At 40.6% G+C, this 22262-nt stretch overlaps 1 protein-coding gene across 8 annotated transcripts in view; it reads left to right on the top strand.

Moving 5' to 3' along the window:
* Positions 1 to 22262, top strand: part of AKAP13 (A-kinase anchoring protein 13) — a 334648-nt gene that overhangs the window by 203023 nt on the left and 109363 nt on the right. Inside the window, exon 1 of one of the 8 annotated variants that reach the window (XM_057725153.1) lies at positions 17893 to 18267. The exons of the other annotated variants lie outside the window; for them this stretch is intronic. Coding sequence (XP_057581136.1) covers positions 18187 to 18267 — 81 coding nt within the window. The 5' untranslated portion in view covers positions 17893 to 18186. Of the gene's footprint in view, positions 1 to 17892; positions 18268 to 22262 lie in introns of those variants that run through there. 8 annotated transcript variants of the gene reach the window in all.

Here is a 22262-nt window from a genome sequence, read left to right on the forward strand (position 1 = left end):
GGAGGAGGATGCATGACAAGAAGCACTAGAACCTGTGTAGTATGTGACCTCCACTTTGTGGGCAACAGGACATTCATTCCAGGAGACTCAGGAGATTTTTCTCTCATTCCACCCCTATGAGGCCAGGGACTGTGGAAAGCCACAGACTGACTTAGCTGGGGAAGCATGGAGAGAGCGCATATATATCCATGCATGAGTTCCTTACTTGTAAACGTTCATAACAAAAGGTTCCGATGGTAAATGATGCTGTTAGAATGTATTCCCTTCCTACAGAACTTACTTACTGTTGTGCATTTCCAAAACTAAATCAAGCATTTAATTTGCAAACGTCTGCTGTTTTGTGTGTTGAACATTGTAATAGAAACTGGGGGTGTCATGATGGGTTAAATGAGGAGGATACATCCCATCCCTCAAGAAGCTCTGTTGGGAGAGACAAAGGAATGAATCTCTAGTTGGCACCTGAGTCATGGGAACTTAGGGAAGGAATCATCTCTCGTTTAGGTGTATATACACCAGTGTCCCTTCTGTTCACTTTTGGTGGCATTATACCATCAAGCGTTAAGTGGAGTACTGTTGAAATGTTTCAATAGAGGGATTTTCCCCTGTTGACAGCCTTTCTGGCCTTAAAATAGGGAGCCAGCCTTTTCATTCCAGTTCCAGAAAGTGATGCTTGTGTTGTGATTGTTTTGCCATGAAACAGTTCCTGTCTGTATCACCATCGTACACAACACAATAGACTGTGTTCCTTCTAGGAGTCATTAGGCTTCCCTAATGGGATGATCTAGAGGAAGAAAATAGAGCTCTGGCCCTCCTCCCTCATTAGTGCTGTGTCTGCTTCGCATCAAGCTCATTGAATTGTTTTTCTCCTTGCCTGAGACTGTTCTTTCCTCCTTGACTCAGGAAGAGAATTTAAATCCTGGCTTTCTGGACATGGGACGTTAATGCATTTGCTATTGCAGCTGAACCCAGCCTGCAACCTGGGAACAGAAATACTGTTTCAAGATTGGTATATAATGTGGACAGCGCTCTGAGGTTTGCTTTTAAAGACTGTCCTGTAGGCTTTGAGAAAGAGTTTGTTATTGGCACACTCCACCCACATAGCGCCCCAGGCTCTGTAAAGCCAATGGAGCTTCTTAAGAAATGCTGGCAGTGCTGAACACAGATAATTGACATCTGCTGCTCGGTGTCATGGTTACTGTGTATCTCTACCTACTCACTTTGGTTTTGGTGTCATCCTGGTGCCTACTGTTTGTAGCTGTCCCTGGAGTGGGTGAGGGCTGGGGGTTGAAAACTCATCAGTGCCTAGTAACACTGTTTTCTCATCTTTGTTCTGTTCCGAGTGGGGGACCTTTATTGCCACACGTCTGTCTCTTGGCATGGCTCTTCGTTTAAGTGAAAACAAGATAATGCATGCCCTTTCAAGAATATGATCTTTGACTCAATCTTTTATTATTTTTTTAAAACTTAGAGTCCCTATGGGTTTCCTAATTCCAGCCATTTATTAGTGGACAAACATGAAGGTGCCCTGAAACGGATGTGAAAAGTTGCCTTGAGCCTTCCTCTGTAAGGCTAGTTAGTGGGAACATGGAGCAGAAAGGGAGGAGGTAGGAAAAAGGAAAGGGAAGATGAAGGAGAGCTATGATATGGGGGCTCAGGAAGCAGAAACATGAGTCTCTTTACTGGCAACTGCAACTGACCAAGCTCTTTTAAGGGCATGAAATAGCAACAGCTGTGAAAAGACCCAAGCTGTCTAATTCTTCTTGCAGTTGTTGGTAGAAGTTCTTGTAATTTATCACAAGCATAGACTGGGGAAGATGAGATTATAAAATGAGATATTAAAAAAGAAGTGTTGGCTGATTCTTCTTCTGAAAAGTATTTTATCACATAACCAATTAATTTAGTCTAATGGAGGGAGGTAATTGCACAAATCTGCATAAGTAGAAAGTGGAAATTGTCAAAATATTTTTAAAAGCAAGATTCTTACTTTATATGCTTACAGTTACTCAGAGGAAATTTCAACAGCTGTTGCTTAGTAGAGGCACTGCTGGGCTATCTTTAATGTAATAGACAGGACTTTAAATATTGACATTCATTTTCACAAAACAAATGTTTCTTTAGGAACTTCTTTTTCATAAAGAAATAGTAATGAAGGCATTTGACAAATGCTTGTTGTTGATTTTACATTTTTAGGCATTATAACAAGGTGGCCTTTTAAAGGGATATAATTGCCCCACCCCACGCAATGTGTACATGCTCTGATGACTGCAGGGAGTAGCAGAGCTGAGAGACCTCAACTCTGGCAGGGAGAGAAAAATATATGAAGTCTTCTACCATGTCTCTAACTTCCATTCCTTAGAATTGTGGCTTGTGGTTCCTCATATTACCTGCCCCAGGAGTGAAGAGCACCATGTAATTAAATTAAAACATTTGCACTCTGTGGAAGCTTTGACAAGTGAATCTTTTTGAAATTCCTGAGTTTTCAAATAGCTGGAGGTAGACCCGTAAGTGCTGGAGCTTCCATTTGGAAGTCTTTGCTGTAGTATATTTCTAAAATACCAATGTATTTGCCTGGTTTCTTAAATACTGAACAAAATTTGTCCTCTTCTTGATGGCTCAGGGGTATCATTGTGGCTGTCATTTGACTGTTGTGTGAGAAAGATGTCCATCAGTGAGCACTAATCCTACTAGCAGTCCAGAAACTCAGATGAAGGAGTTACTCCCGTCAGTTTGCCTCTCGGTCATTTGCCTCAGTCTTTCAAAAATGGAATGAGACAAAGTCAGCTGTGTGATCTGTGAGAAAGAGCCTTTCAACTGAATTCATTTGCACATAGATCATGGAAACAGTCTTTTCCTAAAAAGTTTTATTTGCTCTCCAGAAAACTCTCTACACTTTTCATTCCTGCTGTAGTTACTCTTAGTGCATCAGTTTCATTCAGAATGTTAGGAAATTGTTTTGGCCTCGCTTCACGTATATAACTAAAGGCATTGGCTTTCATAGTCTCGATTTTTCTTTCTTTTTTTTAAAAAATTATTTTATTGCAGTATAGTTGATTTACATTATGTTAATTTCTGCTGTACAGCAAAGTGATTCAGTTATATATATATATATATATTTAAATATATATATACATTCTTGTTAAAATTCTTTTCCATTATGGTTTATCACAGGATATTGAATATAGTTTCCTGTGCTGTACAGTAAGACCTTGTTGTTTAGCCATTCTATATGTAATAGTTTGCATTTGCTAATCCCAAACTCCCAATCAGTCCCCTCCCCTCCTCCCCCTTGGCATCCACAAGTCACTTCTCTGTCTGTGAGTCTGCTTCTGGTTCATAGATAAGTTTGTGTCATACTTTAGATTCCACATGTAAGTGATATTATATGGTATTTGTCTTTCTGAGTTACTTCACTTAGTATGATAATCTCTAGGTCCATCCGTATTGCTGCAGATGGTATTTTTAAATTCTTTTTTTATGGCTGAGTAGTATTCCACTGTGTGTGTGTGTGTGTGTGTGTATACACACACCATATCTTCTCCATCTTTTGATGGACATTTAGATAGTTTCCATGTCTTGGCTATTGTGAATAGTGCTGCTATGAACATAGAGGTGCGTGTATCTTTTTGAAGTATAGTCTTGTCTGTATATGTGCCCAGGAGTGGGATTGCTGGATCATATGGCAACTCTAGTTTTAGTTTTTTGAGGAACCTCCATACTGTTCTCCATAGTGGCTGCACCAATTTATATTCCCACCAACAGTATAGGAAGGTTACCTTTTCTCCACACCCTCTCCAACATCTGTTATTTGTAGATTTTTTAATGATGGCCATTCTGACCAGTGTGAGGTGATACCTTGTTGTAGTTTGATTTGTATTTCTCTAATAATTAGCAACGTTCAGCATATGTTCATGGCTATCTGTATGTCTTCTTTAGAGAAATGTCTGTTTAGGTCTTCTGCCAGTCTTTTGATTGTGTTGTTTTTTTTTTGCTGTTGAGTTGTATGGGTTGTTTGTAAATTTTGGGAATTAAGCCCTTGTCAGTTGCATCATTTGCAAATATTTTCTCTCAGTCCATAGCTTGTCTTTTCATTTTGTTTATGGTTTCCTTTGCTGTACAAAGCTTGTAAGTTTGATTAGGTCCCATTTGTTTATTTTTGCTTTCATTTTTATTGCCCTGGGAGACTGACTTAAGAAACCATCGGTCCAGTTTATGTCAGAGGATGTTTTGCTTGTGTTCTCTTCTAGGAGTTTTATGAAGTCATGTCTTATGTTTAAGTCTTTGAGCCATTTTGAATGTATTTTTGTGTGTGGTGTGAGGGAGTGTTCTGACTTGATTGATTTACATGAGACTGTCCAACTTTCCCAACAACACTTGCTGAAGAGACTGTATACATACGGTCTCTTAAGCTAGAAGGATTTCATCCTAGATTCCTTCTTCTTATCCCAAATCAAAAAATTCTTTTTCAGTCAAATATAGCTTATCACATCAAACTTCTGGTTTAGATATTCATACCCTCATCTTCTCTCACCTGGACTCTTTGGTTTCCTTACCACTAATCTCTTTCTGCCTTACAACTCAGCAGTTCTTAACTGTTCTTAAACTTTTCGGTCTCAAGATTCCTTTATACTTTAAAAATGATCAAGAACTCTGAAGAAATTTTGTTTATATGAGTTATATCTACAAATATTTACCATATTAGAAGTTAAAACTGATACGTTAAAAACGTTTAATTAATTCACAGGAACAATAGTAAACCCACTGCTTGTTAATATAAAGACCATATTTTCATGGAAAATAATTTTGCCAAAACAAAAACAAAATTAGAAGAGTGACATTGTTTTACTCAAACTTCTGGCTCAGTGGAAAACAGTTAGATTCTCATATCTCTTGTTGCAATAGGGAAAATCCAGCCTAACACAGATAATGTGCTTGAAAAGGGAGGAATATTTTAATAGTTTTCTCAGATAATTGTGATATTTTTCTTTGACACTTGATGAGAATTGACAAATGGTAAGTTCTTATTTATTTATGTATTTATTATATTGGCTGTGTTGGGTCTTTTTTGCTGTGCGCGGGCTTTCTTTTAGTTGCGGTGAGTGGGGGCTGCTCTTCGTTGTGGTGCATGGGCTCCTCATTGTTGTGGCTTCTCTTGTTGCGGAGCACGGGCTCTAGGCGCATGGGCTTCAGTCGTTGCAGCACATGGGCTCAATAGTTGTGGCTCACGGACTCTAAAGCGCAGGCTCAATAGTTGTGGTACACGGGCTTAGTTGCTCCGCGGCATGTGGGATCTTCCTGGAGCAGGGATTGAACCCGTGCCCCTGCATTGGCAGGCGGATTCTTAACCACAGCGTCACCTAGGAAGCCTGACAAATGGTAAGTTCTTAAAAGTTATCTGTAGCGTGGAGTCTGAAATCATATCACTAAACTTTTTGTACTCTAGCACATTAAAAGACCCTCGGTCAGTCTTGTGTTTTGAATGGATCTTTTTTATCCATGAATGTTTTCTAACATCATGCATTGGTCATTTGGGAAATATTGATTCACTGAGTGATACAACTCTTCCAAATGTTGAACACTTCATTCTACAGATCAGAAAATCACATTTGTTAGTATCACCACCAATCTTGTCTGAAATGTCTGTAGGTATTGGTAAATTGGCAAGTTCACAGTGACAGATACAGGTTTTCAGAAATCTCATTTTCCCTTGAAAGTCTGAATTTTATCATCAACAGTAAATACTGCCAGCTGTTTCTTTTGAGAGACAGGTTCACTTTGTTCATTTTCAAGAAAATACCTCAGTTCTGAAGGGCCATCCTTTGTTCGCCAGTCTTTCTTTCAAATAAAAATGTCTTTCCATGACAAGAGTGTCTGCATTGGCTCACAGCTGAAAACAATTGCACAGGTGATTTCCCTCAAGACAACCATCATACTTCCACGACAGAAGTATTTTATATCTACTTCCCATTTGTCACCCAGGGTATTAAAAAGATGTGTACCTAAAGCTTGAAATTGAATGATATTAATAATGTTTACAGCTTCATTAAGGACATTCTATATGCAAATGCTTTTTTGTTTTTGTTTTTTGTACTGTCAAGAATATAGTGACTGCTGGTTCACTTTGGTACTACTGCCTTGATTTGTACTCCGGCCTGTCAATGCAAATGTCAGCACAGTGAAAGGGCAGATGACGTCATAGGATTACTATGAAAATAGTTTGACCCCAGAGATGCCCTGAGGAAGTCTCTGGGCCCCTGAAGGTTTTGCAGACCACACATTGATACCCACTGCTGTGGGACATGTTAGAGATTCTTGCTAAACTTTTGCTGCGTGGACTTCACAGTCTGGCTCCTGAGATTACTTGGATGGTCCCATCAGCTCTGCTGGTCCGTTCCACAGTGTAGCTGCCAGCCATGCCAGACTCTTCTTTATCCACGAGATATTCTCTGCCTGAAATGCGTTCCTTGGAGTCTACCTGGGTACTTATTCTTGATTCTTTAAGACCCTTCTTAGAAGTGGTGTCCTGTGCTGCACTGTGCACTCTCTCAGGCCTCCTAGGTGCCCTTCCTCTTAGCCTTCCCTGGAACCTCAGGTGGTGGAACTGTGCTGGGAACGGTGAGGCCTGTGCAGTACCACACCTCCTGAAAGGATGCTGCCTTCACCATGTTTCGTGTGCAGGGACCTGCTAAAGTGTCTCACACATGACGGGCATTTATAATGTAGGATGCCTGGTGGGTATCATGAAAGAAAAAGGAACACAGGAAGAACTTCGGCAGGGCATATTTCTAGTTAATTGACAGTTTTTTGTAAGTATGACTTCAGTGGATTTTACCTAAGGGTATACTTACTTCATTTATCAATTTCTCTCCTCACGGCACTGATAACCTTAAGTAGTTCCCTTTCTTTTAAAATTCTATTTCCTATTTCCATAGCAAATATATTCAAGGCTTTTACGTTTTGTTAGTTCAGCTAAAAAAAACGTAATCAACATGGCAGGAGTTGCAACTAAAAACTAGGTGGAGAAGAGGAAGTTCATCATTGATGACCTATTAGTATGAGTGTTTGGGATTGAACCTCTGTGTAGAATTTGGAGAGTTGCCTTTGTAGTGACACAGAACAGATCACAGCTTCTTTGGGTTTGTCAGTTTAAGAGTTAAAGGCATAGAGCTGTTAGAATTCAGGCTCAGGAAGACTCTACTTGTATGAAAGATAGATAGTAACAATGTCATGTTAAATAATACTGTGCTCTTTTGAAGACTACTAATGCTTATATTATAACATCCTCATAGGGGAGGCAAAAGAGAATATTAGTAATGATCTTATAGGTGGCAGGTTGCAGGGACAGAGCAGGGCCTTTTCTGTGTCCTTTCTGCTCAGTGATGGGAACTCAGGAGGTGACCCTCGTAGTACTTTATGCTCTTACCAGTTCCTTACACTATCTCCATGGGTTCCCTGGTTCATTAGATGTACTGTCCTTGACATAGTGCACAGCCAGTCCATGCTGTGCAGTCTTCTGAGCCGTTAAACGTATACACACATGCACACAGGCACACACATGTGTGCACGCGCGTATCTTTGGAGAAATTACCAAAATGCCTCCATGAAACTTGGTCCTGAATTGACTGTTGTGTGCAAAGTATATATATTTTTAAGTTTCCTGGGAAACAGTTTTTTTTTATCTCTCTTCAAGGTTTATATTAAAAACATTCACATTAATTTTGAAAAGAGACATAGGCATATTGAGGAAGGTACTGGGTTATAAGTTGGTTAAAAATTATGAACAAATAACATAGTAACCCCCAAATTAATATGTAGTTAGTCAGACAAATCTCCAGCATGGACGATCTTATAGAACCCACCCAAAGTGCAATGTTTGTTTTTAAAAAAAAAAAGCATTCAGGGTAGGCAGAGAACTCTATTCTTTTACTTGCTGATTAAGTTGTGACATGCCCCATTTATTGATAAGGCCAACTAATGCCATTTGTTTGTGGTGAGCAGAGTAGATCCCTTTGTCTCTGGTGCATGTCTCCATATCAAAAATCCATGGGTAATACACATTTATGAATAAAGGAGCTTCTGAATCTAGGTTGCCTGCACCAGTTTGATCTACTCCTGAGAATGGGTTACTACCTTGACTGAATGTTCCTCTTCAGAGAAATGAATATTTATTCATTCACATGGCAACCGTTTGTTGAATGCTAAATAAGCCCGAGAACCTATAGGAAAGCCAAAGAAATAGATGTCTTGGTCCAAGAGACTTGTACAGGAGGTACCCAGATAATTGTGTTAATCAGTGATTTAAGTGTGGTAGGAGTGCTAACACACTCCTAATAGAGTTGGAGGAAGGACAGGCCAGTTTTTTGACTGAGGTGTTCAGTAGAGACAGAATGTGATGGCATTTGAAGGGGTCTTAAAGACTTGACCAGTTTTGCTTCTATGGGGAAGAACATGAGGGTAGGGTCAAGGACATGGAGGCAACCAGATGTCTCATCTAATCTGAGCACACAGGAGTCAGGCATGGTGCTAAGCTTACCTCCAGGAGCCACATGCTCTCTGTCCCAGTGGTCACACTGGTATTTCGGCCATCTGGGTGGGAACTGTTCAGGGACACTTTGAGTTCAGTCCAAATTAGGGACTTGGGGATTGGCCAGGAAAAAAATCTATAAATATCTGTCTTTTGCTTCTTTCCCTTTGCCTCAAATGAAGAGGCTTCCCCCACCCCCAAGCTAACTCTTGCATCTGAGTTCCCAGTCCTATCTTGACCTTAAATTTTAAAGAACTTTTTCTCCATAAAACAGCTTGGCATTCAGATGCTGAGCAGCTCCTTTAGTCTTAGTTTCTGGGGCAGCTACCTACCTTCTCCACTTATCAGAGGAAAGAAAACCTAACTTTTCTCTCTGTCTGCTTTCCTGTCTCATGATGCAAAATATTTTCAGAGGGAACATGGTGGTCTGATTCAAAGCAGAGGTGTTTTGTTCTTTCAGCTGTAACTTGAGTCAGAATTTTCAGTTACTTGTTTTTTTCCTATATGCACCCTTATAGGCTGACTTAAATACCTCTTAAAAAATAAGGCAAAGATGTATGATGATAATAAAATAAAAATATTATAGCAACTAATACTTGCATAGAACTCATGCCACAGGCATTACATGAAATACTTTGTGTATTCATTCCTTTCTTCAGCGCAGTGATTTTCTTTTACTATATGACTTTCTTATTTTTATTTCCTGACAGCAGTGTTAAAAAGTAGGTTTTCTTCTTGAAGGATTTTTCTCTTTTCCCTTTGTTTTGTCTTTTGGACACTTGATATAAAGAGCAAGTTATACTTCCACATTTTTTTTTTTTTGAAAGACATGACTGTACTGGTGTGTGTTTGCCTGGGAGGGATGAGGGACGTCTTCCATGGGAAGCGGAGTCATTTTTTGGCTTGTCTGACTGAGTGACTGTGCTAGAGCTGTTCTTTTTGCCGTGAAGTGAAAAATAAGAAGAATAAGTCGAGTGAGTTCCTTAAGTAATACATTTTCATTTTATGTGGGATTCAGAATTTTCCACAAGGTGTGGTTATTTTGAACCCAAGTTTTCATGTCTGGCCAGGATTTTTATCCTTTAAACTAGAAACTCTTTTAGACTACTCACCTTTAGACTACTCACCTATGTTTTTCTCGTTTACTAACCAAATCTGATCAGCCTTTTGAAAAGTATTAGGGTTATGATTGTGGTAAGAAACAAATGCATAATCAGTTACTCATCTGGCCTTTGGCTGTCTAGTACCGTTTTTGGCGCACTGGGAGAGATTTAAGAAGTACCCGTTGCCCTTAAGGAACTCACCATTCAACTTAGAATGAGACCAACATGCAGGATCAATGAAAAACACAGGACAGAACACCATAAAGTCAGTGTAGCAGAGTCTAAGGACCATCATGGTTCACAGTACAGAGTTAGAGTAGGCAGAGAGCCTAACTAGAAAAGTGGAATTTGAAGGGTAGGTTATGGTTAAGGTGGAGAGACAAGGTAGGGAATTCCAGAAACCACAGTTGTCCTAAGAGTCAGGCTTATTGAGGTAGGAAGAACTGTACATCCTAACTGTGGAACCTTGAGAGACCAACTGTTTACTTATCTTGAGGAGTGACAGCAAATGAGATTGGATAAGGATCATGACGTAGTATGATATCCAGACAAGAGAGATTAGACTTGATGTGGCCAGAGACTTGTACAGCTTTCCTGAATTACAGCACAAATCATACCACTTCTGTGCTGGGACTTTTTCAGTGGCTCCCTGTTGCCTCTGAATAGAGTCTAAACTTTTTAGCACAGCATCATATGCTTCTATAATCTAGTCTGTGAATGCTTTTCCAGGCCAGGGTCATAGCACTCTCTTACAGGAATCTGATGCAGGTAGTCAACAGCTTGCTCGTCCTCTGTCATACCTGCCATGCACCAGCACCTGTACCTTCACTCACAGCCTTCATTGTGGATGCCTGCCTCCTCCCTTCCATTTTCTCTCTTTCTGTCCCTTTATGTTAAACTACCACCTTCATGAAACTTTTCTACCTAATCAGTTCAGCCAGAGATCCTTAATCCTCGCTGAAATCCTGCATTTCATTTGTACTGCACATGCTGTCTCACATTTATATTTCATGCTGTTGCCCCTGCTATGTTTCCTTGAGGTCCCAGAAATGTCTCATCCATCTTTATATCTCTCATAGCACCTCACAGAGCACTATAACTTCAACAGACATTTAAATATTGTTGAACAGATAAATTTGGCTAAAATTAGCTAGTTGGCTACTAGTCGGCCATGACATGCTGGTGATGACAGACTCCCGTGAGGAAATTCTGATCCATAATTGTCAGTGTTGTTTCCCTGACCTCATTGCCTTTGTTTTATAGAATGAGGTTTATTCTTATTTCCATAGCTGATCATCTGGAAAGGGAGTTTCTTGCTTGTTGGCTGCTCCCTTCAGTTTGCATTTCCTGCCAAAACACTGTCCGCCCTGCTTCCCTCCTCTGGCTATTATGAAACCTTTGTTCGTATTCCTGACAAAGATGTAGTGTGTGCACCCAAGTGTTCTCTTTTGGTCTCTGTGACAGGATCTCTTGGAAAGAATTGAAAGAACAGGCTTAGAACTCACTTTGTGTTAATGGTCCTTTTTCTCTGTTAATGCTTCATTGACTTCTCAGAAAGTTTTTTACACGCTAAAGTGTTTATTACCAGGTTAGCCATCCTGTAGCAACCATTCTTTAATGATAGTGCACTAAGGCACTTTGCCTAAAGGGTAAAATGTCTTAAGAGAAAACTGGAAAAAGTGGGGTATACACGCAGAACTTAAATTTTCCCCTGTGAAATGATAGAATATTGAAATTCAGCTTTCATCTCTCTACTACTACACCACAACTTGCCCTCCACCAAGCAAGGTCCACGAAACATTTACATAGCAAAACCCAGATCACTTATTGGCTTGACTTTTTCACAGCATTTGGCACTGTTTACCATTCTTTCTTTCTGTTTCCTCGATGTCACATCTGTGTGTTGATTTCCAGATTGGTGTGCCTAGTCCCGACCATTCTCCAGAGCTCCAGACACAGATGTTTATGTTACATCTAAAGGCAGGTGTTCCTGTGGTACCCTGTGATTCCTCTATTCTGGCACTTCTCACACACATTATTGTAACTATTTAATGTCTGTCTGGTTCTCTGTTATATTCTTGGTGCTAAACATAGGTGTTCAGTGAGTATTTGTCTTATGCTTGAACTAATTTCAAAAAGCTTGTTAGATCCTGCACGCATGCTGCAACTAAGAAGTCTTTATGCTGCAACTAAAGATCCCACATGCCACAACTAAGACCCAGTGCAGCCAAAACAAACAAATAAATATTTTTTAAAAAAAGAATCAGTGCAGTGACACACGGTAAGTTGTGGTTTACAATCACAGCAATATTTTGGATTTTATCACAACAATTTCACATGGATTTTCCATGTAAAATTTCTTGGTTGTTTAAATTGTTACTGATACTAAATTGGCCATTTTTTAACATCCTTAGCAGTCTGTGTTTTTAAAATGCTAATGTATTCTAAAGCCACATTCTTTGGAAAACTTTAAAAATTGAACTTAAAAAAATTAAATGTTTACAAAATATCTAGTACACTTTAAAGAAGGAAAGATGTAAAGTGGCTTTTACAATAAAATCACAAGATTATAGTATGGAAGAGACCTGTTTTGACATGTCCAACTAAAAGAAGATATGAGAAGTGACTTACTTCACCACAAGCATATACTCTTCTAACAGTGTGGTGTTAAGAAAGAGAGTTTGATCTTAATCGTCCCGGTGTACTCAACACCAGACGGTTTTGTTGGAGTTCACATTACAAGAAGGACACCGACTAACTACAGAGCCCTCTGTCGGGTACCCTGTGGCATGAGGAACAGTTGTGGGAACTGTGATCCGGAAGAGAAGCTTTGAGGAGGGTAGTGAGTTGTAATAAGTATCTTCAGATATTTGAAATGCTGCCGTGGGAAGTAACTAATGTTTATTCCCTAGAGGAAAACTGGGAACAGTACATCCATACATGCTAAAGGAGACCTGGAGAACAGTTGTCAGTATCCAGAAATCTTTTAGGTCTCTGTGTTGGATGTGTTCATTTACCATAGTGAGAAGGTATTAAAAAATTAACTGTCAAGGGCTTCCTAGGTGGCGCAGTGGTTAAGAATCCGCCTGCCAATGCAGAGGACATGGGTTTGATCCCTGCCCCAGGAAGATCCCACATGCGGAGCAACTAAGTCCGGGCGCCAAAAAAAAAAAAAAAATTAACTGTCAAGTATTAAAATGTTGGCAGAGAATTTGAGTCCGTTTAATGTAATGACACACTTTCTACCAGTACTTTCTAAAATTAGGAACCATTTGTCATTTTTATTGAAGAAGTAAAATCTTTTTCTACCCTTTGGTATTTGGGTAAAATCAAATGTAAGAATGCCAGTGATACAAGTAACAAGAATTCTGAGTTTTCTTTCCTCAGATTTTAACTTAGGGGATTACTTAAGGCAAAATAAGATGCATATGGAAAGAAAGATTTACAGAACCAAGTTTAATGCAGACTTGTTTTATTAGCTGTGTGAGCTGATACAACCGACTTGAACTCTGAGTGTGACTTTTCCACATCTGTAGATAGTGATGTTTCACCCTATAGCTTTTAACGAGGAATAAATGAAATTGTACATGTGGAAGCACATGGTATACAGGAAGCACTCAGTAAATGTTGTTGTTATTAATCTTGCCCCAGAAGACGTGTCCTAGAGGTTAAACTATCCTGTCACCACTTTTCCAGATGAATTCTGATTCGGCTGTCTCCCTTTCTTCCCTCCTCCTCCCTTTTATGTCACCAAGCTGTTGGTAATTTTAGAAAAATTTAACATCTGTGTGCTTGTTCCATGAGACCTATTTCCTGTAAGCAGCACAGATTGGTGAAGAGACTTTTTTAAGGCTTTGTGTTGTCGTACTTTCTTCCATCTTAATTACTTTTTGTTGTTATTGTTGTCAAACAACCTGCTGCCACCAGCCAAATTGTATTAAGGTTTCTTCTTGAAAAAGTCAGGAAAGGGTTAAAGCAGCTACCTGCTGTTGCCAGATGGTAGGTCTGAGGAGAATTGCTGGTTGACTGGTTGCTTGCCCTTTAGGCCGTCCCCTTCTCCTTTACTCTTTTAACCTTCTTGGAACCCCCAGATCTGGGAGTGGAAGAAAGGTGGGGGAGTGGGGGCCTTAGGCCTCCCTTGCCTGGACCAGTAGTGCTTAAACACCTAAATTGAAATGAGAAAGGAAATCCTCGCTGGAAGTAACACAGTTGTTGTAAATAATTCCCTTCTCTCAAAGACTCAAACATCTTATTTGAAGCAGACTGTTATTTTAAGCAGATTGGAGTTGCTCAAGTGGAGGCTATAATAATTAATATAATATAATGTTTTATCTATGTTTTAGTAAATTTTGCCACCAACAAACGTGTAGCCCTAGATGACTTGCTGTATTTAAATTAATGAAATCATAGGTTAATGAAAATTGTTGACTCTGGTAGATTTTTCCTTCCTTTTCATTTCACATGAAAAGTGGAGGTGAAAAATGTAATTATGCAAGAATATACATGTTTTCTACAACGGGTTTTGAGAGAATTTCTCAATTCCTTTTTCTTTTTCCTCTGCATCTGCCTGCATCCTATGAGCTGTATGGCAAGTGATAAAGATTTGTTAGTTTCAGACTGACCACATCAGATCAAGAAGGAACTTCAGATATGCTTTAGGATCCAGCCCTTCTCATTTTCCAATTCTGGAAACCCAAGTCCAAGAGTCAAACTAATTATTCCAGGATGCTGAGTGAAATAGTGGCACACCTAGGAATGCAAAGAACCTTTGATTCTTGCTTGCCTTGTGCTCCTTGCAGAGGAGACATTGATCGTTGGTGGGTCTTTTAGCCAGTGACATGTTACTACTTTATGTTCACTTTGGGGTTACAGGACAGTTGTTTTAGTAGCAGTAGACATCCCCTGCCCCTGCCGCCCCAGTGCTTACTGGCCTTTCTGTTCTGTTTGGACTTTTAGTGTACCCACTAAGTGGTGTCCTAATTCAGAAACTTTGCTGTGGGACTTTAGATAGGTTTCTGCCCTAACTAAAACAAAAGGAGCAAATAGAGTTGACCTGTAAGAATGCTGAAATAATTTGGGTAAAGTGTTAGGTATTAGAATTAAATATCAAGGGAAAATTTACTTCATGAACAGAAATGCTCTAGTTAAATTAAAATGCATAAAATATTTTTATACTTCATCTTCTGGAATCATTAAGAACATATGTTGGGCCTGTGGTATGAACAGACTTTAAGCACTGGTTGTTTCTATTGAAGAATGTAGGGCTCCTTGTTGTGGCTGGAGAGTGGGATGGAGGACACAGAGGGAGATAAAATTAATCTTGTGAATAATTAGTATTGTAAAAGGTTGTAAATAATAAACATATTTTACTATAAATTTCCAAAATTAAAGGAAAGGAGAAATGTTCTCAAAACAAAAATTCATAGGTCTCAGCTCTGGTTTGGATATAAAGTGATTGGTTTCTGTGTTTCAAAATCCTATCAGAATAACTGTTCAGCGGTTCCAGATATTTTTGATAAAAACTTGGAATTGTCACATCAGCCGCAAAGGCACAGGACTGCAGACTCTGTCTTCTATGGAGAGTGCTGAACAGATCCAGAGGGGAAAGCAAAACAGACTTTTTTCCCCCACCAGAGTATGTGTTCCCTACGCCGAGAATTTGTTCTCCAAGAAGGAACAGAATACACGAGGACAATTTCAGAACCTTTTAATATGTCGGTATGCACAGAAAGAGTAGGAAATCTCGATTTCCAGCCTGTAGCACAAAGCCAGCAGATAGTCAGAAATAAAAAAAATTAATCTGTTTGTCTCAAAACAGTAATCTGGGCCATTTCAGACAATTGTATTGCTTTGAAACAGGTTTCTAAGTATTTAAATTTCTTGAGGACAGAGACCTTGTTCTTTGTTTCGTTTGCCTTCTCTTCAAGGCACAAAATATCTGTCAAATCAGTATAGATTATCTACATTTAAGTCAATAGTTAGATGAGGTTGGGAATAGAAAGGCTCTGTGGTGATTAAAGCATCTCTGATCCCCAGGGAGATGTCTGGGAACCTTGGAAGCAGGAAACATTTGATTCTAATTAAAACAGAAGGGAGTGGCAGTGAGGAATAAACCATGTTGAGGACAGAGGGGAGGCAGCTTTGTATTTATACGGGGAGGAGGGAGAGTTCTAAATTATAGCTTGGTGAAAGTTCATACAGAAAAGATAATAAACCATTCATTTTTCCCTACGCTAAAACCTAAAAGATCTTTCGATTTGTGCCCAAGACCACGTAGTTTCAGAGAAGTTGAAAATCCCCGGCCAGGTTCCCACCCTTTTGGTAAGCCTGAGCTAGAATTTTATTTACAAGTTTCTAATCTCTCTCTGATCATCTGCTTCTACTGTTTTCCATCGTCACTGTAATGAAAAGCAACATCTGGTTCACTGTCCACATTGGTAGCATTACAGAGCAACGCTCACTGGGGGCGTGTGGGGGAGGGGAGGGGCTGTCCACCTCCACGCCATGGATGAAATGGTGCGGGATGGGGCTCAGAGGCTTTGAGCTGGTTGGCACTGTAGCTGCTGTGTGTTAAGTAGAAGAGGGAGATGTGTTCTACAGGGTTGGCTGCCTTGCTCTCCTTTGAGCTGGTTAGCAACTTGAATGGCTGGCCAGAGGAAATGGTGACTCATCAGACCTTCTCTACCCCTTTTATAGCTCCTGGAAAGCCTCATCACCAGCTCTGTTTGCAATATTGACAGAAATTTAGGTATTAAATCTCTTCTTCCCTTTCACTGTGGTGTTTGAGCCCACTCATTCACACCCTCGAGGTCTAGCCAAGGACTCCTCTGGCCACGTGAGGAAAATGTCAGCAGCCTGATGCTCCTAGAAAGAGAACATCTGTTCAGTTTTTCCTTTCTCCACTCTTCTCCCCTTTTTGTTCCTCTCAGTTCCTTCTCCTTTCTTCCCTCCCAGATTATTTACGACCCAAGTGAGAGAATGAATTCTGGAACAGGTCTGCCCCTGAGAATCTTGGCTAGGGTGGGGCTGGAGGGCTCTTAGTAAGAGAATGTTTGTGTGGAGTGACAGAGCCACACGCTGGGCTCAGTTAGTGAGTGGAGGCTTTCCAGAGGGAAGAAGTCTCAGCCCAGGTAACTCTTCTTAGTCACACGAACTACTGACACAACGTACCTATTCATTCTACTCCTTTCCTCTTAAATTTTCTTTAAAGTGCTTCCCCTACCCCCCACCCCGCCATCAATCCCTTCTTCTCTACCAAAAACAAAAACAAAAAAAAATCCTACCTGACTTCTTGATGATTGTAAGCCTTGTCAGTCACTTCTGTAACCCCTTCTGGATCCAGAGACATAGCCCTGAAATATTTGGCTAGCATTTTTCTCATATTAAGTCACTGGTTTGCGTTCGGCAGGGAGATGCAGTGTGCGCCTTGGGGTAGTTTCAATTTCCCTGACTTCGTGGAACAGATAAGTGTGTTGTACTTGCCTGTGGTGTTTAGGACGACACCCCCTCCCTTTACTGCCATACCACCCCGACATCAGAGCGCTCGGGGTGCATCTGGAGATGCCTGACAGAGCGTTTCTCATAGGGAACAGTGTGAGGAGGAGGAGGAGGAGGAGGAGGAGGAGGAGGAGGAGGAAGTGGGTTGGAAAAGGAAGCCTTGTTTTTCTCTTCTTCGTCTGTGGATGAATCATGTTCCCACCACTGCCATTAGGTTTTCATGCCTCTGAGGCTGCTGGTGCAGAGCTGAAAGGGCAAGTAGTGACGCTCCTGAGAGGGAGGGAAAAGGGGCGAGGGGGCTGGGGTAGGGAAGGCCAGCGCCCAAGAAGGGAGGAGTGGTCTTTTTCTTTCCTCCTTTCACTCTGCTGTCATGAGATATTTTCAGCTGAAACCAAGCTCTCCTGCCTGGTGAGCAAGAGGCTGACTAAAGACTCTTTACTTTGAACAGAATCTCAGAGCTTCATTTTTTTTTCCTGTAAAGGAAAAATTGATTTTCCTTGTGTTTATTTTTGTTTTTTTTTAAGCAAGAAGAGGATTTAATTAGAGATTTTTTCCTATCATCCCTTCAAAATAGAGTTGTCTTTCCTTCTCTTTTTCTCTTTTCCTGGCAGAGTACATATTGGATTTTTGTTGCCTGCTTTGGGCTGTTCCCCCACGTGCGTTGGCCGTTATGTATAGCCGGTTAATTCTTAATTTTTCTACTGGAGTTATGGCCAGTGATGGAAGCAGTGTGTGTTTCTCTTTCAGTCAAGATCTGCATAAAGCATAGCATCAGGAAGCGTTTGTTGTTCATATTGTGAATTGTAAGCTCATCATCCCAGTGCTCGGAAATTGCCAGGAAATTCTCAGTCCGCTCAAGGAATTGGAATTCTGCTTGGTATCTTTTTAATTCATTTTTTGACCCTTTGAGGGTTTTCTACATAGAGGAGTCTGGAAGGCATAAATCCCCTCCAGCTCAGCGTGAGAAATCCGGAACTCTTGGACTTGCGGGAGCACACGGGTCCCCCAGGTTGACGGTGGGTGCATCTCCTGCATCTTATTTCCTCTCTTCTGCATTTGGACAAAATGTATGAACGGCACAAGAGGCGCTACAGCCTGTGTGACATCTCCAAGGTGGACAGGACTGTGGACGTGGTGTTGCTAAAGGTAAGGGGCCACTCTCCAGAGCTCTCAGGTGCTTTTGTCTCTGAATCCAGTAGCTGGGTCCCTGGCCACCCTGTATTGGGAGAAAGGCTAAGGTGTGTGTATATGTGGTGTGCAGGGTTGGGTTGGTGATTTTAAGGTTCTTAGCACAATATCTGAACAGAAACAGTGGGGACTTTAGAATCAGCATTGAGCCACTTACTGTTTCAGTGTCATTTTACTTGCTTTAAAAATGGATTCTTATGTTAAGGAGAACCTCATACTCTTGAAAATCACAGATGGAGAAATTCACCTTCAGAGTTGCTCTTTCCTGAGATGTCTGTGTCCCTCTGTCCCTGTCATCCCCACTCCTCTGCTCCCCACTCCAGGCTCCCGCCTGTGGGGATATCTTTCTCTGTCAGTCTCTCTCCTCCTGCCTCTGTCTCTTAGTCTATCTTTTGCCTGAGTCTTTTCTATCTGTTGTTTCTGCTGTCTTTCCTCACCACTCTTAGGGGAAAGATAGACAGTACTTATTTCCCTTGGAAGGATCTCTAGTCAATCTATTTATTAAAGTGGAAAGTGGTCCTTTTGGCTTGGTTTGACTGCTTTTCAGGGCTAGCCTCTGACTGTTAATAGCTGTATTTGTTTGTTTTCTCCCGTTAGTGGTGCTGGGTGTCTGAGCAGGATGGGGGTGGAGACTCTGGATGGCTAATTGCTCACAGAAGGCATCCTTGAATCTAAAATTAGTAAGGACTCCTCCAGCCATAAGATGGGAGTCTGGGAATGTTGGACGACTCAAGGAGCACTTTTTGGAAGGTTAGCAGTTTTCTGGCAAAGGCAGGGGAAATTGGAAGCCAACCAAGTGCTTCACAGTTGCCAGAAGAACCTCAGTACCTGAACTTGTGAGGGTGTGGAGCCAGGGCAGTCCAGGAAAGCAGTTCTGTATTGCCCTGGCCAGGGAAATAGTGGAGCTCTTGTATTGATTTATCAATTCCATTTATTACTTGAGACTCCTTAATTTTTTTCATTGGTCCATTGAGGCCAAGAAACAGCTTAGAAGGCTAGACACAAAAGTCAATGAAGTAATACTACCACGCAGGACGAGGGGCTAGATGGAGGAATTGTGGTTGTGGGGGAGTGGTGTCTGTCCCTCCATAATCGCTATCAGGTGGTGGTTTGACTTGCCAGGCCAAGGCTGAGAGCAGTGGGCAACTTGGCATTTTGAACCTGATCCAGGATGTTATTCATTTTAGTTTCTCTGACATGTGAGCTCTGCTGTGAAACCACAGTGATGTTTAAAAAATTTTTGTCCTCATATGTTTAGGAGAGCCTAGTTTTTAAGACCTTTATATGCTTGACTCTTTATGATTTTACCTGTCTGGGGGAAAAAGAGAGAAGGAAAAGAGGGGAGGGAGGATAGAAAATCTCAGCCTGAGTATCACAAGGAGTATGGTACATTTAAAATAGTACTAAAATGTGCAGTACTCCTCACTCTCGCAGGGCACGAGAGCCTTTTATGTATGTTGTTTCATTTGAGACTGACTTGTCAGGCAGCAACATTCCCCCCTCCCCACCCTTCATTTGAAGAGTTTGAGGATTCTCCTGAGCCTGGGTGAGGAATGTGAAGGACTCCAGTGATGTGATTTTTTTTTTCCCACATGGCCACAGCTAATAAAGGACATACTTATTTTTTCAGATGTACCTGTGCTTGTATTCTTTTTTTGCACCATACTGCCTTTACATAATGAAAGATTTCCAATAGAGGAAACTTCACTCCTCAGAAAGTAGGCATCTATTACAAATAAGTAAACATGAAGAATCCTGAAAATATGCTATTTCCAGTTTGAAATGAGATGAGTTTGGTGCTGAGTCTTTGCTTTGGAGACAGAGAAGGTGACATCACTGAGAGCTCTACATGAAAACAATGTTAATGCCCTGCTCAATATCAGATGTGGTGCTAGGTCCAAGGGGCACACGGGTCTTTAAAGTCCTCTTATTGCTTAAAGACAGACAGTAACTAGAGAAAAAGTCCACATTACTGTAAGTGATTTGATAGAAATAAACACTGTGCTATATGGAAAATAATGGGAAGATGTGTTTCAGATAGAAGATCTTTCTGAGGTGCTGACATTTAAAATCTTTCCTCCAGAGGATAAGGGGATGCTGATGCTATACCGAGGGAAGGTGTTCTAGAAGGAACAGCAGCTACAGAGGCCCCGAGGTGTAGGCTAGAATGGGCAGGGCCGTTGTGATGAGAAAATACTGAGCAAGTGGGGTGGAGTCGTAAGCGGGGCCTGGAGGAACTGGGCCTTGACAGCCCTGGTGAGGAGTTTGCTTTGCTTGGATATGTTACTTCTCAACATATTTGAAAGATCATTCTGGCATGTGGGAGTCGCTTCGGCTGCCATTATGGTAGTCCAGGCATGATGAAATGGCTTTATGGTCTGAAGTGGGAAGAAGTAGATGGTAATGAGATACAGGCATTTAATTTTTACATTCCTAGTATTTGTTTCGTTTTACATATGGAAAAACAGATTTGGACAGTCAGTAATTTTCCAGAGTTCTCACAGCTCACATGTCATAGGTAATAGGATGCAACCCAAGATCTGGTTGTTTTCAAAGTTCATGTTTAACTTGCTATCCTAGACCTGCTCATTGAGTTGGCCAGTGCTTATTACATGAGTATGTGTATCCGTTTTTATTTATGTATATATGTATTTTTAAAAATCTTAAACTTTTCATATTGGAAGAAGTCTTAGAAGTTATCTCAGTCACTTTTTTCCCAGTGTGGAAATTCCTTCTACAGCACTTTGGACAGGTGCATGATCTCATCTAAATTCATTTTGTCACACAATGTTTAGCAGATTTTCCCCACAATTCTTTTCTTTTTCTTTAATCATTCAGATGTGATCTCCAGTTATCTTCCATTTTGAATTTCAGTGTCTTTAATCAGTGTTTTTTTTTTTTTTTTTTTTTTAATAATTATATTGGGTGTATATGCCACTTCATTTCTCAAGTGATCAGGTATATTTTCTCACTCCCCCATTTCTGTGGAAGATTGCTTTTTTTTTTATAGTAAGGAGTTGGTAAGTTTTTCATCTATTCACTATATCTAAACACTCAAAACAGTGTCCCTAATTCGTATTAAATGCTTAGTAAATTTTGTTAATTGAATGAGTTAATCTTTTAAGATTTGTAAGTGTGGATTCATAAGCATCATGTTATGTGAACTGTACTTAATGTACTCATGAGGTTGGGGTAAGAACAGAGAGATGAGTTACAACAGTCATCACAAGATTTAGATTGTGAGCCTGTCCCTTTGGTATCACGCGTTTACAACTCCAGTCCCTCCCATTGGCATCCAAATAATTCACTGTAGGTTAACTTCAAAATTCTCATCCTCTTTTTGTACCCATACTTTCTTGGGTTTATCCTGCATTCTGATCTGTTCCTTTTGTCAGTTCTGTACAGTTAGTTTCATGGTAGCTCTTCTGCATCAAAGCCGTCTCTTGTGATTTCCCTAAGGCTGGGTACACTGGTCTTTATCCTCACATCAGCTCTTACTTCCCATCATCAACCCTCAGCATCCTCTGAAATCTTACCTCCTTTCTGAATTTTTTTCTAAATAATAAGACGTAGGTTGATAGCATTCTTTGGTGACCCACCCCGCCATCCCCCAGCCCAGTACACACATACACACTTCTCTTCCTCACCATATTTGTTAGCCCTCTCCCACAATGCATATATGACTTCTGGCTCTTAGGATCAATAAGTGACTGGGAACTATTGAATCATGTGTGCAGAATGGGGTAAGGAAGAACTTTAATTGTTGGCAGAGGCCCTTTGGTATCAACATGCCCATTTTCCTCAGCATCCTTCAGAAAGCTAGTGTTGAGCTCACAAGTTGATGAATGATAGGAGCCTCTGTCTGACGCGATTCCGGAGCTAACTCACGATCACATTGAGTACGAGACCACTCCTAACAGAAGAGGATACCAAGTATCAGGAGCTTACCGCAA

This window comes from Hippopotamus amphibius, chromosome 2, assembly GCF_030028045.1.
Source record: "Hippopotamus amphibius kiboko isolate mHipAmp2 chromosome 2, mHipAmp2.hap2, whole genome shotgun sequence".
Classification (NCBI taxonomy): domain Eukaryota; kingdom Metazoa; phylum Chordata; class Mammalia; order Artiodactyla; family Hippopotamidae; genus Hippopotamus; species Hippopotamus amphibius.